This window comes from Geospiza fortis, unplaced genomic scaffold (genome assembly GCF_000277835.1).
Source record: "Geospiza fortis unplaced genomic scaffold, GeoFor_1.0 scaffold252, whole genome shotgun sequence".
NCBI lineage: Eukaryota > Metazoa > Chordata > Aves > Passeriformes > Thraupidae > Geospiza > Geospiza fortis.
The window spans coordinates 423187-442480 of NW_005054616.1; the positions used below are offsets into that span (position 1 = coordinate 423187).

At 37.0% G+C, this 19294-nt stretch overlaps 1 protein-coding gene across 3 annotated transcripts; it reads right to left on the minus strand.

The window, feature by feature from the left end:
- Positions 1-1285: 1285 nt before the first annotated feature.
- EBAG9 (estrogen receptor binding site associated antigen 9) lies at positions 1286-19046 on the minus strand. 3 transcript variants are annotated; one of them, XM_005430299.3, is made up of 8 exons: positions 18084-18117; positions 13651-13826; positions 12641-12738; positions 9193-9271; positions 8813-8971; positions 6741-6848; positions 5632-5723; positions 1286-1820 (listed from the first exon to the last, which is right to left on the minus strand). In XM_005430299.3, exons 3-8 carry the CDS (start codon positions 12721-12723, stop codon positions 1700-1702), a joined length of 642 nt encoding a protein of 213 aa, XP_005430356.1. In that variant the 5' UTR covers positions 12724-12738; positions 13651-13826; positions 18084-18117; the 3' UTR covers positions 1286-1699. The 3 variants fall into 3 exon arrangements, with proteins under 3 accessions (XP_005430356.1, XP_030920546.1, XP_030920545.1); XM_031064686.1 differs by lacking the exons at positions 13651-13826; positions 18084-18117 and adding an exon at positions 19023-19046; XM_031064685.1 differs by lacking the exon at positions 13651-13826 and having other exon boundaries at positions 18084-18107.
- Positions 19047-19294: the final 248 nt, after the last annotated feature.

A 19294-nucleotide genomic window follows, 5' to 3' on the forward strand; every position in this document is an offset into this window, starting at 1 on the left:
CAAACACAGATTGTTATTAAAGCTTATTCATAAACTTTCTCATCTCCCATCCCTTGTCAAATACTTTGGAGGTGTAGTAGGAGCAGATTTGCTTGTCATACTGCTGCAGTGTAGTCTGCACTTGAAATAATCTGTTCTACTCCAGCCAGAAGACTTGTGCAGAAATCATGCATGGCATTATTGGTTTCAAAATATATTTCAAAATTTAACATCTGAAAATTGCTGTCACATCAGTTGACCTACGCAAGATTTGAACTTATGTGACAAGTATACTTAACATTTTTTAAAAACTTTTCTCTGGGAGTAAAGCCATTAAAATTAATTCTTTCTATGTTGTTTTCTCAATTACTTATACTCTAAGCAAAATTTGTGCCAGAACTTACTAGAACTTAGTTACAAATTCTATTTTTGTAGGCAGGAAAGATCTAGTCACATGCCCCCTCCTCCCCTTCCCATTCTCTTACAACTGACACTTCCTGTGCTGTCCCTGGATGAGCAGGAAACAAGTCTCATGTGCAAAACGGGCCAATGTCACTCACCTGTCATAAGGTAAAAGACCCATACAACCCACAAATCAGGGATAATAGTACCCACACCACAGAACCTGGAAAAAGCATTCAGTGAAGCATTGGGCTGAATGAAGCACATAGACCCCAATCCCCTCCCATCTATCTCTTTCCAGCAGACATTGAACTTTTTCATTAAAGCACTGTTGCCTTCTACTGCACATATACCATTCACGCTTCACTAGGGGAATTACAGAGTAAACACATACAGAAAGTGCGTAAAAAATGGAGTTTGAAAAGTGCTTGTAACTGAACTGAGAATTTTCACACTAGCTTTATTAGCAGAAGACACAATTTTTCTTCTCAATTACTCTAACTATGCAACGACTATAAGGTGTGAGGATTCCTATCTCTAGTAAGTATAAGAATTTCTGCTAGAAATACAAATTTCCCAATATAAGTAAATTACTAAAACACTCCCTTTGCATTCACATCAACCCTTTGCAGGCTGCACCACTCCTGTGTACTGATGCCAATGCTGGCAGTCAATGCAGTGTCAAGTGTAAATGGGTGCATAGGAAGCTGCAAGTAACAAAGTGACAAGAAATCCACTTTCAGTGTTCAGCTGCATAACCCACGAGGAGCACATTTTGAGTTGCAGGTCATCCATAGTAAGTTATTTTCTTCTACACAGTATGATCTCCCATGGACAACTTTCAAGTGTTTACAAATACTTTCATAAAAGAGCAAAAGCAGACGTTTTTATCAGGCAGGAAACAAAAGGTTCTTTAAAACTGTTTAATTACATGTTTCAGGTAAGCACAGACAATACAGGTAGATTTCCCACCACTCAGTATTTACATTCTTTTCTCTAGGCTTGAGCTGTTCATTTAGAGTGTTTTTCAATCAACATCCTTGTCAATCACTTGCTGCAAAGAAGGGTGCTGGAAAAGAACTATTGCAGGAAACATTCCATCAAGGCATGATTTTCTGTAGGGCTTTTCTTCTTTAAGAACTACGTACTAGTAGTTCAAGATATTTTGGGAAAATCCTGGCTTCCAAGATGACCTGAAGAATGCATTGAAACCAAGCAGTGTGTTGAAGTCCTATAAATAGTTAAATCAATACCAATATGTATCTTGTGGAGCTGAAATTCTCTTTTCACTGGCACTGCCATTGCTGTGTGGCTTCTGTTAGGACAGTTTTACACCAATTTTGTTTTGTTCCTTTTTCATTAGCCTTTGTGCCTCTTTCTCCATTTTCTTTCGCTGTTGTTCTGCTGCTCTTTTTTCCCTTTCTGCTATCTTCTGTTGTCTGTAATTAAAGAAAACATGAATTGCTAAATAACACACAAGCAATTTTCAGCATGGTCATACCTTAAGTTCCTGTCAATACATAAGTTATCATAACTAATAGAAACAGAGCATCAGTCAATTGTCATTAGGCTCAGAACAATCCTTCTTCTACTGTGCTGAAGTCCTTTTTTCAGATTAATCTAGAATTGTAGAATATTCTGAGTTGGAACCCCACAAGGATCATCAAAGTTCAGCTTCTGGCCTACACAGAACCATCCCCATGAATCACATCATATGCCTCAGAGTATTCTTCAAACAATTCTGGCAGGCTTGGTGCTGTGACCACTTCCCTGACGAGCCTGTTCCAGTGATCACACTCCAGGTGAAGAACTTCTTCATAATATCCAACCCAATCCAATCTAGTTTTAGGCAGTAATATTTGTTCAATTATTCAGTAATTTAAAAGCTGCTAGCTTCTCAAAGATTCAGAGTAAATGAATCAGTGAGAGTACAGGACAGTTGTAAGGCCTAGAGGAAAAACTAAAAATCTATCTAATACTTTCAGCAGCAGCTCAGAAGTTTTGAGTTTTTGCTGGTTTAGGGATATTTTTGAGTTTTTCACCCATTACTGTACATTCTACCTGACAGCTGACAGAGCTGTCAGTCTGGCAATATGCAGAGTAATAATATTTGCCACATTACAGTGGCAGATTTTTATATTTCCCACATATCTGAACTGATGAAGAAGGGAAGAGGCACTGTGCTTCTTCACCAGCCAATATACAGAGACAGTGAAGTTCCAAAAAGCCACATGTTGTTAATGCTGCTGTTCACGTGCAGTTCTGAAGGGAGGGATTGCGGCAGCTCCTGTTTCTTTCCCCAGTATGACCTGCAGGACACAGAGCTCCTGTGCACAGCAGTGGTTTCACGCCCTCTACAGTCTGGGAACCTGCACTCAGTTCTGCCCAGAGACTTTCAACTTGCCTCAGACACAGCAACTGCCCAACAAAAATACAAGTAGCTGTTACAAACTAAAAATGTGTGAGTTCAACTGCTTTCACTAGGATAAAAACTTCGTTGGTAATATAAAATCTGAAGTTGTAGATAGGTATATAAAATTTGCAGAAGAAACTAAGTTCCAACTAACTCAAGTTAACTGAAAATGCAGTTTGTCACCCACTATACCAATTCACCACTGACTGGAAAATTTCAGTGTATCCCAGCCTAGAACCTGTGGAAAATGGGGAAAAAAAGAGACTACAGGAACTTCGCATGCTCTGACAGCCTACTCTTCAGCACTTTCTGCATGCCTTAATTCCAGGGAGCATTTGACTTACTATATGTGCTCATTTCAACTGTTATGCTTACACATAAACTCACCAGAGGCCACAGGATAGTCTTCACTGCTAATTAGCAGGACACTGCCCATTTCTGCATAACTGATCGGCACTCCATTACTACACAAAACTTATTCCAGTCTTACTGAGCACCCACAGGTACCAGATGCAGCAGGCTAAGGGAGACCCTTACTTTTTCTGCACACTCATTTCATTCTCCAAAGGCACCACTGGAGTATAGTCAGCATTAACACTCTGGAACATTAGGGGACTGTCCTCTATTTGGCAGTCTGAAATATTATACAAGCTTCTTTCAAGTGTTACACTTACGCATTAAGTCACCAGAGTGGCCACAGGATCTTCAGATCATTTTGCAGATCAAGATGCAGACTTCTATCATTAAGAAGAGACTCCATAGCACTTCCTTACTACACTCTGTTGAAAACAGAGTCAGGCCTGACCAGTTTTATGTTAAATGTTTTGCTTAAGTTTTATGTTAAATGTCAGATGTTAAAAACACCAGTGATGTCTACTGCAAGAGAAACTAAACCCAGTCGGGATTTCTTTATCAATGTTGCTAAAAATCAGCCAGGACTTGACTCATTTACAGATAAACATTGTTATTTCTGTGTCATGAATAAAACAAAGGTTTTACTTCACCCAGCTGGGATACAGCTTACATAATGACCAGCTGTATAGAGGTAGCCAGCCATAGCTGGACAAGTGGTAAGCCATAGACATCTGGAGTTCTAATCACATTTTATCTGCTGGAAGTATTTAGACACACATCCCTTCTATAACAACTGCAGTTTGATACTTTTTAGTGAGGCCAAAAAGAAATCCTATGAGAAGTAACCATTTGAGTTGAACCCTTTCAACAGTAAAGATGGTAGGCTGAAATCTTAGGGATAGGTTCAACCAAATATCATGACACTTTGAAAAATTAAAGCTTTTGGGAAACCCCACTGCTATCACCATGTAAAAGATTGCTCTTCCCAAGTATTCTAGAGCATGAACCTGACAGTTGGAAAACAATACAATGTAGCCCATCCTGGAAATATTCACGGCACAGATTTTACACTCCAGGAATAAACTGGCATATACATACACCAGGTAATTTTTAATAGCTAATTCACTTATGACAAACCACCTGTAATGGAATGCGGCAAGGGTTAAGTAAATACAATGCAGTCTCTGCAGTAGCAAAAGTAGCTGTTTCATTTCTCCGTAACAAAAAAACAAACAAACAAAAAAAAGAGTATTTTCACTGCATCATAGCTATTAAAGATCTTACTGAGTCTATTGATATTCTTTACAGGAAAAAGCACTATCTGTGGAACCAAAACAGCCCAAAAGCACATCTTTCATATCACTTCAGTACAAAACCTGAAACAGTAATGAAGTTTAAAAACAAAAGGAAAAAAAAAAAAGAAGCAAGGTATTGATCAGAATGTACACACTGATACCAGATAAAGTTTACAAAAATATTTGCATTACAACCCTATTTTCACATGTTAAGCTGCTGCAAAGCAAGACTGACAGAGATAATAAATTCTAATTATGATTAGCACATTGAAAATGAGCTGGTAACTTCCCTGTTGTCTTATTCCACAGATTGAAAATGTAAATTTTTCATAACATTAAAATAAACACTTGATCAGATTCCTCTTTTCTTTTCCCCACAATACCTATTTTCCTTAGAATGATTTTTGACTATATCATGTCTTTATTTCACTAGTGGACCATGGAAGCCACGTGCTTGAAATTAAGTGAGTAGAATTACAACAGCCTAGGAAGCTAAAGCTATCTGAGGCTGGTTACCTGACTATGTAGCAAGCAATAAAGTTTGATACAACTGTAAGTCACTACTAGTTCAAATCATTGTGCATGATTAACTTAAACTTAATTTGCATCTCTTTACTCTCCATACCCCTTAAAGGAAAGGAAAAAAGAACACAAACTGAACGGCTGAAGCGTTCACACTAACTTTGTGCGTGACTTTGATTTTACGTTCAGCTAGTTTAGTTAAATTAGAAAAGCCTAGTTCATACAGGGATTCCAAGAACATACTTCACCTTCACCTTATCACTTCACCTTCTACCCTGAACTATTTTTACCTTAAGCACATGGTTGTGATACTTTTTATAAGGACATCAAGTGGTATTTTACCTAATCAAGTAATGTGATCTGAACATAATAAATTGTTGGGATTGGTGGGGGGCCATTTTTTTAGCGCCTGCATATGCATGTGTTAATATGTTGTTCCAGTGTTCCAGTGATTTTCAGATGTCCTCTACTATCTCATTTATTAAATTAATTAGATCCAAAATGTCTTCTGGTGAGTACCAGTTATACAGAGATTAGATGCATACAAATAATTTGTCTTAAGAGGAGTTTAACAATTCTTGGTACTTACCAGAAAGGTGTCAAATAAACAAATGTGATTCTTTTACATGTAAAACCTTTACATAGTGTTATATTAATTTCAGTTACCTAAGAACTTCTTCTGCCTGCCAAGCAGCATCTTCCTCTTCTTCCCAGGCATTTGTATTTTCTTGCCAAGTATCCAGGTCTCCCAGTTCAGGCTGAAACAAAGAGAAGTTCTAAGCACATGGAAAATTAAATAAAACACCGATGTGTGACTGCCAGAGTGGCTCCTGGATGACAGTAAAGTTTCCTTAACATATTTTTAACCTTAATGCTTCAGACTTACAGAAATATTTGAGGTATGGCAGTGCTTCTCATCTTATTGTCCATGCTTTTTTTCCTGCTATAATACTGAGTTTTTTTAGTTGTCAAAGGGTTTTTTGGACAAAGACAGGAAGGAAGTAGTGGAGTGCATTTTTAGCAAGAGGAAGATAGATTGAGCAGATTAAATGAGTAGGTAATGTAAAAGATTTCTGGTAGTTGCATGGACAAACCAACATGTACATCCACTTGTTTTTATGTCCAGTATCAGTTGAGTGACACTTTTACTCACTAGAAGTCCTTTCCTGAACTATTTTCATAAAGGACACTGCAAGGAGGTGGTATGACCATTCTGTTCGGCTTCCTGCCTGTACCCTTTTGTGCACAATGTTTATCAAAAGAGAAACACTGTTAAAAAAGGCAAAGGGCAAGGGAGGGAAAGCATCTCCTGCTAACTGGCCAGGCCGTTAGGCAACTAGACAATTTTTTCAAAGGCTAAGGAGTAAAAATTAGGAGACTGCTACATTACAATCCCTACACAAAAAGGAAGGGAGAAGCAGAAGGTTAAAAATGGGTCCAAAACAATAAAACAAAGGTAACTTAGAGGTTTTCAAAAAAGCCTTCTACTCTTTTGTCAGTAACTTACTGTGTAAAATCCAAAACTTACAGTTCATTGCTTTAGCAGATTTGCAAGCCCATAAGTATATGGAAGCTTCTTACCTTTTTATCACTGATCTGTCAAGTTTCTCAGCAGAACACATTGGACTACTTCATTCTTCACTCAATTTTAAAACAATTTACATCACTAACTATTCCAATTACTTCCCACAATGCACACCTTAGGCAGACTATTCCTTCCCATAGAGAATATCATTAACTGATAAATACAAAATCAATACTTAAAGTATACTTACAGATTGGTGAATAAAAGGAATATCTTGTGTGGCTGCTAATCTGCTAGAGAATCCTGTGTTTCCCTCTGGAATCCCAAAATTTAAAGGCTCTCGTTTTTTAATAACTATCTGAAAATATTCAAAAAAAGGAACAAAAAAGTGGTAGATTAAAGCCCTGCAAAGATTCCTTGGTGATCATATAACTCTGCGCCCATGAAGGTTCAGCTACACAACACCTCACTGTGTCTTAAACCTGGCCAGCTTCTTAAAGCTGCACAGCGAAATGAACTTATAAGTGAAAGATAAATACAAAAGACAAGAACTCCTCCTCCCCCCACTAGCATATTCTTTAATCACATAGAAACCTGTGACTGTATCAAGACAAAGAATGGGCACAAAGAATCACAAATCAAACAGCCACATCTCCCAGTACTCATAAAAGCTACCAATATGATAAATTACATTGTGGTAAACTTATGTGATAAATTGGAGAAATCTTGCTTCTGTGACAGGTCACTTTAAGCTACTAGTTTTGAGGATAGTGCTGCCTGCACACTTGTCCTGCACTGTCATGTCAGCTCTCTCAACTACTCCCAATATCTGTGCAGTTTCAATAGCTGCAAATTTTCTGTCAACATTAACTAACTAGTAAGCTCTGTACTGGTTTGGCTGAAAAGCAGTGCTTTTCCCAAAACACTTGTTGCCAAGTTGCCAAGATCACATATCCTTTTCACTTGTCTTAAGCACAAGTCAGAAACTTTGTTTAGCCTACTTCAAGCCTCCTCTGCTTCCCAACAAGACAAATCCACAGTTCCACTGCCTGTATGCTTGTACCAATCCAAGAAAGGAAACAGGACTAGACAATCTTATTGTCTTATTAAGCAATGATAGACTGTTATTTGACTATCTATCTATTTCCAAATAGATCAGTCTAGATGAGTGACAACATGAGCAGACTGCACCTCAAATCTCAGGGTTTATATTGAGACATTCAGTGGAAATAAACACAAATTCATACTGAATCATGTTAATTTGGCCAAATTAACAGGGATGTTCTTTACAGTGCCTGCAGTCATCCCTAGAGAGATATTTAATATAAACCCAATGTTTAGCATGGACTCTTCCTCAGTTTTGTTCTGAACCTGAAGCGCATTCTATGAGGCAAAAAATGTCAGTAGATATAAAGAAGAAATCTACCTCTCCCTAGCCCTCTTCTACTCCTCAGATTTTGGGACATCAAAATCCTTCGAAGAATTTAGTCCACAAGATACTGCAGATTCTGAATGTACAGAAAGGTGACACCAGGATCACCTACAGTTCATAGGACCATAGGAAGATTCAGGTTTGAAGGGGCCTCAGGAGGTTTGTAATCCAATCTCCTCCTCAAACCACTGTCACTTTAAGGTTGATGAAAGTACTTAGGGCTTATCCACATGGGGCTTAAAAACTTCTAGAGATGGAGGCTGCACAACTTCTCTGGTAACCTCTTCCAGTACTTGTGAGGTTTTTCCAATTGACTCAAAGACCTGAAAGTACCCAGCTGAAAGATTCACAAATAGAAACAAAACCTGCAATCATGAGATTTCAATCAGCATTTATTTACAACCTTGATGCTCCTGTAGAGATGCCCTCCTGTCTTGTCTCCAGTTAAAATGGTATTTGAAGAACAAGCTATTTTGAAATCAGTTCCCTAATTCCAGCCTCCCCAATATAACTTGGTGAAACAATTAACCATTGTTTTCTGAAACAGCAGGGCTGCTCCCTCAGACTTCAATAGAGCAAGACATTGAATGTCTTTGTTCAAATAAGGGTATGAGCACAAATGACTAGAGGGTTCTCACATTATACTTCCAAGAACTTTTAGAGTACAAAACTATTCATAAGTTTCCAATAACATGAAGACTAAATATGCAAACATCTGATAGCATCACAATTGTAAAGATCTCAAAGGTCTTAACATTAAACATTATAAACTACACACCAACATCTATTCTCATTTACCAATAGCACCTTCTGTAAGTTGCCAATTTACTTGCTTTTATTTTAAAGCAAGGAAAACCCTCCATAAGTAGAGTTGAAAATATAATACTTACTTTTTGAGTTTTTCTTATAGTTGGTGCCATATCTTTGAAATAATCAGGTTCCATTTGTTCCAAAGAATTTTGCTGAGCAGCCACATTACCATTGCCACCTTCAATCTTCACACTTGTAGGTGCATCTTCATCCCATGAAGACCAGTCTTCCACTTCAGGCTGAATATAAGAATATGGTACAAATTAATATTATCTGCAGGTAAAATCTTGTCTTTTATAACTTGCTAAGATATATATTTAATACTGTATCACATATTATTATATCTTTTACATATATCACATTATATGATATATTTCTTGGATATATACCAATTCAATATTGTAGGACTTCCATAATCACCCTGTTACGGTATTAAATCACCTACCACTTCAACAATTACCTGCTTAGGAACAGATGAATAATCCACTGTGGTTGGCAAAGTTATTTGGTCTCCACTTAACTTTCGCCCTCTTCCAGACCTGAAAAAAAAATGTAGGATTCCTCCAAGCTCTGAAAACATGAGCACTAAGTTTAAAAAAAACAAAAAAGGAAGTCTGAGAACAGCACTACTGAAAATAGTCATGGCTAAAACATTCAGTGCTTCAATTACCTTGGTATTAACTACTGTCACTAAAAGTCAGCTAAGCAAAGGAATTTCATCATGAATTGAAAGTTGTTTTCACAAGAATATCAAAGTGCAATTTACTTTTCTAATTGCAGTGAAATAGAGGAGAAATACTTCTAAGAAACATGAAAATAGGCTATCTCATCTGCATAATTCAGTCACAATTTTTAGACTGTCAGTGCTTATGAAGCAAGCACTAGCAATCTATATTTGCGAAAGAACCATTTCTACTGTAAAATGAGAAATTTTTCTATTTGTCTTAAATTTTAAGCTGCTTCTAACAAATAGCTTTCTGAGCTGCTTGATTTGAAAGCCCCTCTGAAGCTCTTTTTTCTTCAAAATCTAAACAGAGGTAATACAAGATTATGCAAGTTAATAGCTTTAATTCAATTCATGCTTCTACTTAAAGAATACCATTTCAATGCATTTCAGCAACCATATAAAATAATTTTAATTGAAAACAACACTAATGCATTGCAAATAAATTATCTAGATACCTACTTCATGACGTACAAAGATCAGAATAATTAAAATATTCTTAGCTGACATTCACTGTATTTTAACACCTTAAACACAACAGAATGCAATTCAGACTCACATTTATGTTTTCCACAAAGAATGTAAGGTCCTATAGCAAAGCAGTCATGAAACTGACCTTATGTAGCTTGGGAAATTTAATGTTTTTTTCTTACTACTGATGAGAATAAACCGCAAAACTTCAATTTCTAGTTTCTATCAATTAGTTTTAGTATTAGAGAACATACTATCAACTGACTAGCTGAATTGCTTGTAATATGACCTCTACTGTATGCTGGTGAGTGACTAGATATATTTTTTCTACTCTAGACCAATATTCCTCCTTAGACAAGGTCAGGTGCTATAATCAAATTTTCAAGTTTCATATAATTAACTCTACTCGCTTTATAAACTGTCTCTTCAAGTTTGAAAAGCAACAGATTTTAGGGGTAAAGGAAGGTGAAAACACTGTTCCCTCAAACACATTAGAGACTTCTGGTTGACAAGATTTACTTGACATCTCCAAAGGAAATCCAAGCTTGGAAACATCCTCCTTCAGACCTCTACAGGATACACATCCTTAATACTATTTACATTTAATACTGTTACAAGTCATCATTTCTGCACTGACTTTCTCCATATGATCGATGAGACAAGCAAGTGGCTTGTAACATTAATCAAGTCAAAATGATAACAGGGCTGGAGGTAGGAGGAAAGAGCTTTTGTCACACAACATCAGAAAGAATATAGTACACAGAGCAGCACCAAGGAAGGCTACTACAGATGCCACTTCCTCTAGGAAGGGAACAAGATGCTTATAGGAACAGCTGCTCCACAGCCACCATTAGATACCGATCACCACTCTGAATGCCAAATGCCTCAAAAATGATTGGATTTGTTTCTCTTTAGTAATAAGTAGTATTCAGATTTCTCAGTTGGAGATAATTAGAGATTTTAAATGGAAGGAAGTTTCATCTCTTCTTATACTGACACATTTTATTTCCTGAGAAATGGATTCAGGCAGTCTGCTGTTTATCAAGAAGAACTTTAACTAAAGAAAAGACTAGTACTATTTGTAAGCTCTATGCTGCCTAGAAAGTTGCACAATCTCTACAGGCACTTGTTCAAATGAAAACCTAATGTAAACTATGTAATCTAAGTAAGTGTTAGCTCATATATCCATTAAATTAAAATGCACGTTTAATTAAATCACATTTGCTGATAATTAGGTATAGTTATATCGAGGGGTGCATTACAGGAAAACAAAATTTATCAAACTACACTTTGCAGATGACAGTGAACAGAAGAAACATCTGTAGTTAGTGGTCTGAATTAATGTGATCCAGTGACTTGCTTATGTGAAAGACTTAATTTTCATTTCTTCAACTAATTGTTATTGAGCAAATAAGGAGTTTTCTACTTAATGTACTCTGAGACAGTTCCTCAGTTGTTCATTTGAAGATAATATGTCATTCAGAAGTTGGAAAAAAGAATGAAAATACTGTCACTACACTTGGAAAACAATTATCTCCTTATAAAAAATATAATTAGAGAAATGAAGGATCCACATAATACAGAAGTTACGATCAACTCTGTTTTGACTTCTTTCAGAACTTGAACAGCAAGTTTTCTTAATTTAATTTGGAATTCAAATCACAGAACTAAGGTTGACATCTATATAATTGTATGCAGCGTTAAAATGTATCTTTTTAATGCTTCACTAGATCTGTAAGTGAATTTACCAACAACTCAAGAGCTTCCTCTTATTCTTGGAATAAGTAAAGGTGAAGAGGAAATAGGCAGTTATTTTGTGTCTACCACATATTCTGCATACACTTTAATCCTCACTGGGAAAGTAGTTGTCATGATACAGAAAAAGAGAATACATTTCTCTAGATTGGTATTTGTTTATGTAAACAACAGGCTGCAGAAGTGGAAGGAAGCGCAGCAGTTCATATGACAGCACAGTGCCAAGAATCACCTCAGGTACTCTACTACTGTATCACTGAACTCCACTACTCCACATTAACTCTCGAGGATTTTTAGATTGCTTCAAAGTACTACACTGCAGCACTCATGAGTCTACAACTCAAAAGAACACCACATATGACTTAAAAGAGTGTAAAAAATAAACCATTCTTCATCATTAAAAACTAAAAAAAAGGTGTTCCCTTGAACTTCAATCACGGTCCTCCAAACTTCCGAAAGAATCTTCAATAGGCAGAAGAATCTGAAGTCTCAGGCAACTGTTTTTGACAAACAGGATGAGAATTGCCTACATCTGTAATGACAGCCTACTGACTGATGACAGACCGGATGCTCCCATTAACTTAATCTCTTGAAACACAAAGTATCACTTGCTAAGTACTTTTCAGAACTGTGCAGCACAGCTTTTCTTCAAGTTTGACATGGAATAGTTTCAAAAGCCATTTTAAAACCCTGTCATAGCTATTTACAAAACTTTATTCAGCTACCATACAACAAAATACACTCACAAATACACTACACAGACTTTTGGAACTCTGACCAAATAGCAAATTAAAGAATTCACTTGACTTAGTTTTCATCTGTGTTGATTGCTTTGCAATTACTAAAATCAGAGCTGGTAAAAGTGGTGGCTGGGTGCTGGGGGAAGGGCAGAAGTGCAAGAACCTGTAATTGAAAAACCGAAAAAAAAAGGTAACCAAATTAAATAAAACTTGTTTACCTGCATATTAACTTTTTAATGAAAGAAAGCACTGCTGCCAGGCAAGTACAGACTTTAAAGAGTCGAAACTGTGTTATGGCCATGGTAAGAAACCCTTCCTGCAAAAGAAAAAAGTTAGATGCAGAGGATTATACAACTTTATACAGTACTTAAAGCCAATTGCCTTAGTTGCTAATAAGCTAGGAGCAGTCAGTGAAACTGTATTAATACAAGGAAAGAGAGCAGGTACTTGGAGCAAAGATGCTACCTGCCTACTATGAGGATATTTCACTGATGTAAGTAATACAAGTATCTAATATATATGACCTTTAAAGAAACAGCACAAAATCACAGGTAGAGTCAAAGTTAAAGACACTCTTAAAGGGGAAGCGTAGGCAACCATCTGCAGTGCCTGTGCAGCTGATCTGTTTCAGACACTATCAGTGGCACTGAACACTGGCAGTGCAAAACAGAGTACTCATCAGAGAGAAGCTCCTGCTTGCTTGAGCATATCATGCATATACAAATTATAGATTTAGTCATTAGGTGAAATTCCAAAATTAGCTGTCTAAATTTACTTTCCATTTTGATGGAAATGATGAGAACACTGCTTATTTTAGAACTAGTCTCACTGAAAAATCATCATCAAAAAAAGACTGTTCATCCTGTGTGAACTACTGCACCAGCTAACCCACAGAGCTACTGATATTTCTCTGCCTGACCGGATCATGATAGCAAACACAGAAAAGAAAAAATTCATCTTTGGCTGAAGCCATTCCTGTTTGTAGCTATTTTTTAAGTGACAATTTGATAATCTAGAGAATTTATATTTATCACATCACATCATTCTAACATACCACCTTGAATAGCTACACACTGACTCAGAAAAATCTGCTGGAATTCAAGGATCTCTTTTCTCTCCTATAGGTGAACATTTCAGAGTAAAGAATAAGAGGTTAGGCTTCAGAAATAGCTTTGCATTATAAACATCTACACTTGTAACAACATATTCTGTTGCAAGTTTAACATACCTTCTGGTGAGAAGAGAAGGCAGCCCTGTGACATTTCCATCAGGCCATGAGTATTCCATGGAAGGACAGCTTGATTTCAAATATGCTATGGCATTTAAATCACTTTTTATATTCCAGGCTTTAAGTTAGGAAGAGTCAGGAAGGTGGATCATTAGGTAGGCTGCTCCAATACTGTCCTGAGGATTTTATTAAAAAGGTACACAATGGGATTTGTGAGCTTCAGGGAGCATAGATGTATTTTTATTGGTGCTCATTTGCTAGATAACGTAACTACTAGCAAACACCCTAGTAATATAGTACTGGAAATAGTGCTTTACATGTAGTTCAGGACAGGACTTTCTGCTACTGAAAAATCATATAGGAGCTGATAAACAGGCCCTTTTACTACAAAATGGAAGACTTAAGTTAGTAGTAACCACCAAATTACAGACTGCACTACCGAGCTGTAGCTCAGGAGAAAAGCTTCATACATAGGACAGGTATCACCTCTACTTCAATATTTGTGCTACCATATTTCATTTCATGGGAGACTTAAAAATGTAGAGAACTTTATACAAGGTTGGATTGGCTGTTTATCTAACAGAATTAGAAAGCAGTCAGTTCCCACAAAGAAGGAAGAACGGACATTGTCTGACATATTTAGCTTTTAGTTTAAAAGACTGGACCATTATTTCATATTATGCTCAAGCACTTCCTTACCTTTTAGAATGAGCAATGTTAACAATATATAGATTACAGAAGAATGCGTCAGTCAAGAATTTGAATGATTAGGAAATAATGGAAGTTAGTGAAAGAGTGAACAGTAATAAGATGGAAAGTTCTCCATCCTAAAGGTAGAAATTATTGCAAACTAACACTGAATTGGTGAAAGAAAATGTTATTTTTAGGAAAGGCAGTTAGAAGTTATCTGCCTGGGATGTGAGGCATGAAGAGCATGTGACCTGCTGAAATTATTTTAAAGGTACACCTTTTCTAAAAGAAAGCCTGTTTAGAAGCTCACTCTACTTTACCAGAATTCACTCTTTTATCAGCTTGGGGGGCAGGAGGGAAGGAGCAGAACAGTACTCAATACTAGCAAGAGTAAAAGCTCTTTTCCCTCATTCAGGCTATCTAACTGCTACACTGGACAGTACAGACAGATCCTAAATTTAAAAAACTCCTAACTACTGACTGAGAAGGTTGTTTTAGGAAGCCACCAAAAACCTTTGCAGACTCAATATTACTTATGCCTAAAGTCAAGGAACTAGGAAGATTACTAAAACCAGAAAACTAAAACTAGAACAAAAAACTAAAACCAGAACAATGTTCAAGTGTGTCAGTTACCAATACATACATTTATAAATGAACCCAGTTTTCAACTCACCATTTTTTCATATATCGAATTGTATACTGTATTGAGTTTTCAATATAAAGTTAAACAATTGAAAAAAAGCATAATCCACAAGAACTCTGGCTTGCAGAGTCAGTGGACTTATGCAGTCCACAAGAACTAATCACCAAAAGTTAATCCATTTCCCAGGTCATTCCCATATAAGAGTGACTATATTTCCAGTATCACCAGTATGCCCATTTGGCGGAGTTCAACAGCTATAATTATGCCCATGACAACCAGATAACTTGCGTTTCTCCACTTTCCATGTGTCAGGCAAAGATTTCAGAGTTACAATGAGACACATGGCCAGTTAACATATTTGTGATGGAGATTTCATTTCAGCTGAGCTAGAACTAGGCCCTTCAAAGGCTGGACTTGATGACCTTGGAGATCTCTTCCAACCTTAGTGACTCTGTGATTTAAGATAGTAAGTACTGTTTTGCCCACCTCTTTTCTGAGCATTGATTGCAGTCTTCCCAGTTAAGCTCCCTACACTACAAACTGTCAGATGCACAACCAGAGTTTTGTCAACAATATGCTATCAGCCAGCCATAGTACTGTTAGCAATCATTTACCTTTAAAAGAACATTCCTCAATGTACCTGCTTTTTATACTGCTATTTGTGATATGAAACCATATATATGTATTTATTTAATTAATATTAATTTTTATAAATTAATTTAAAACACAATCTTGAACCAATTACTGTCTCGAGGTAAGGAAAAGTCAACCATTTTCCCCTTTGTCTGAAACAGCACCTGAAATGTGAGCATTGTTGCTCTAAGAACAGCACTACCTGAAAAGTTAAAGGTTTTCTAAAGGTTTTGAGTTTTGTTTGGTGCCTTTTGGGGTTGGGTTCTTTTGTGCTTGGGAATTTTTTTATGTTAATTAAATTTCTCAAGGTAAACCATTTTATATCTGGAAGTAGTTGTATGAATACAGATGTACACAGAACCCAAATTTTCCTCAGTTCACTGCAAACTTAACTTTTCTTGTCCATCTTTCTCAGACATTGGAAAGAAGCACAGCCATGTACCTTCTCTTTCTCCTGGGAAAAATACTGAACAGTGTAATGCTAAATGGCAGGCCACAACAACCTTTCTTTTCTTAAGCCTTTCCTTGATAAACAATCCCAAAAGGATCAGCAGTCAATTATAACACAGGATGACAGACACATAATGCAAAGTTGCAGAGCTACATCAAGAATCCTAAAACATTTCTTAACAGATAGAGGCAATTGTGAAATACTGGATTAAAATTCAGAAAATCTGGTAAGGGTTGTCTGCCAGCCTGATACATCCTTCTGTGTATCACACCTCATGCCTCCACCTTCCATCTATAAAACAGGATAGATTTCCTTCTCCCACTACTGGAATTGCTTTGTTACATTTATGAGACTTAGGATCAACTGAACTTCCATTACAACAGATATAAACAAGCAAATAAATCAAGACATGAATCCTAATCAATTTAATACTCATGGTCAACTCAGCAATTCTGTAACAGACAGAGTTTGACTCGTGCATCTCATACTGTCTTCCACTGGTAAAAAAGTCACAACAGGTGTTCACATGGAACATGAGCCCAGAAAGGACTAAAAACAACAGCCATGAGATGTTATACATTTTAGAACCAAGTCAGAAGAATGAGGAAACTCAAACATTATAGGGACCCATAAAGGAAATAGAATGAAGGGAGGCAAAGTTCAGAATTTTATTGAACATTTTTACTTTGCTTACAGCTTGCAACAGTGGCCTCATAAGAACTCCTGGCACCTCTAACTTCACTGAACGTAGCCAACATAGTCCACCCTCAGGTGGATTGGTTAATCAACTATGGTGCAATAAGCAAGACTCTCACTGTTTATCAATGTACAATAAGTACACTGGCACCTGGAGAAACACTTCCTCTTTCATATTTAACTGTACACACAAATACCACTTAAACAGGATTTCTACAGACAGAGTCAATTCTAAAATAAAGTCACTTTGAGGCACTAAAATTATTTCAGAAACTTGTTTCCTCCTAGTGAACTCATCTTTTACTGCCACATCAGCTTTCTTTCATATTAGCTCACTTGTAACTCTGGAATGTAAACACGAACACACCTTGGAATCAGTGATTTTAGCCCATATTAAACACAGCTAGATAAATAACCAGACGATGATGCTTAAAATAACTTGTCTGAAACTGAAAGGCTCCCCTCCAATTTACATAAGGAGATATCAAAAACGCTTCACCCTCCTAAAGCAAAATAGGAAATTCATTTCCTAGTACTAAAGACTAACATGGCCTTGAGTGTTTACATTTGTCAGCACGGAAAATCCATACTGGTTCAGTAGTGCTTTTGTGTTGTCACTAGAACAGCTGACAATACCGTAGCAAAGTTTCAGCAGTAAGGATAGAATTTTTTAAAAGGTGATCCTGTATGAAGTTCTGGTAGAATGGCCACATCAAAGATCAGAAGTAGGTTTATAGGGAGATGGAATTTTATTAAGATTAGTAGATAGAGATAAAAACCCTGTTTTCAAACATAAACCCTCCTCCAAATCATGCATGTTACAAGATGTATAAAGACTCTTTGAATTTTAAAAAAGACAACACAATGATTCTAGAACAGCTTTCAATCAGGTACTGAAAGACAAAACCAGCACTTCCTGCATTTCAAAGACAGCAACCATCACTCTGTAGCCTACTGAGAGGTTCCACTGCCCTCTTCCTGGTTGATTTGTTTGGTCTCTTGGTTCTTTCATCACTTTACACAGAAACAATATTGGGAACACGTGTGCAGGGAAAAAAATCCTGTCTTGACCACTGAGTTTGATAAATAGATACATTAAGTGGCAGCATGACTGAACCCTAAAGCCATGCTATTATGGCATTAGGGAGAGAAGCAGAATGAAAAGGGAAGCTCAGGAGGCATCTCCTCTATCTAATTGTAGGTAAGTGATTGTGGGATGTTTGTAAAGATACTGTAGTTTCAACACTAATGTTCCAACTTTCAGTGCAAATACCCTAACTAGGCAGTTGAAGTAGCTGGGACAGAAGACATCTCACTCACATTAATCATAGGCAGAATAAAGTCATCCAAGACACTCAAATCCAGAAAGAGATACTATTGAAAGCTGCAAAAGATACCAAAAGTCAAGACAGAATGTTTGTCTCTCTAAATAAAGGCAGCAAAAGTTGGTGACTGCTGGCAATTCCTGAGTTATTTCTAGACACTAAATACTCTGATATACAACACACAGGGTTTCAACTCTTTTTTAAACATGTTAGTCCCCGAGTCATATTACTTCTGCAGTAATACCACCACATCTCACCCCTTCCTCTCCAAGAAACCGAATATAGCTACAACCTCACTAATGTGAACTCCTGAAGCTTTATGTCTTGAATTGCAATAAATTCTACTCTTCAAGGCAATATTAGTTAAGATAGAAAGTTTATGTCTACCATTATTCTTTGACAATTCCTTACCTGTATATGCCACTGTCTTGTGAAAACCAGCATACAGAACACAGCTTGAGGTAACACAATCTTGTGAGACCACATTATAACTTCATTCACTTCATAACTTTGCAACAAGTCTTTTACATAATGCCCGAATTCATGTAACTCACTTCAAAAACTGAAGTTCTCAGACATAGAACCAGAGTTTAAGAGACCCCAGTTCTGTTCCACTCCTTATTTGCCATCCTGGACCTAAGTTTTCTGTAATTACGTGCAATGCCAGAGACAACAAATTAACACACTCATTGTTACTACTACAAAATCATCTTGCAATGCCTGTCTTGACGAGCACCAGCTATTTACAAACAACAACACTACAAGACGGCCTAAAGTCTCTGCAGCGCACAGAGACTTTCTGTGGAAATACATGTGTATTTCCACAGAAATACAGCTCCACAGAGCTATAAAGCAGCAAGCTATGCCATTTTTCATTAGAGATGCAACTCAGGCACTTACACTGTGAATTCATGACCAAATAGCAGCGACCTACCATTCTACTGACCAGCCGAGTCTTGAATATTATTAGAGACAGCACTGAAACCAAATAGTAGCACTTAATTTTTCTGCGAGCTGTTAGAGATTCTCAAGTATTTAAAAGCATGCTAAGGAATTTTCACTCAATGTATTATTAAATTTGCTCGTCAGCGTAAACAGTAGGTAACCCCAAGCAATGGCGTCCCACCACGAGTTCTGACAGGCCGTGTACCCTCGCCCTTTCCCACAAGGTGCGAAGCCCCTCAGTGCCCAAACGCTGCCTGTCTG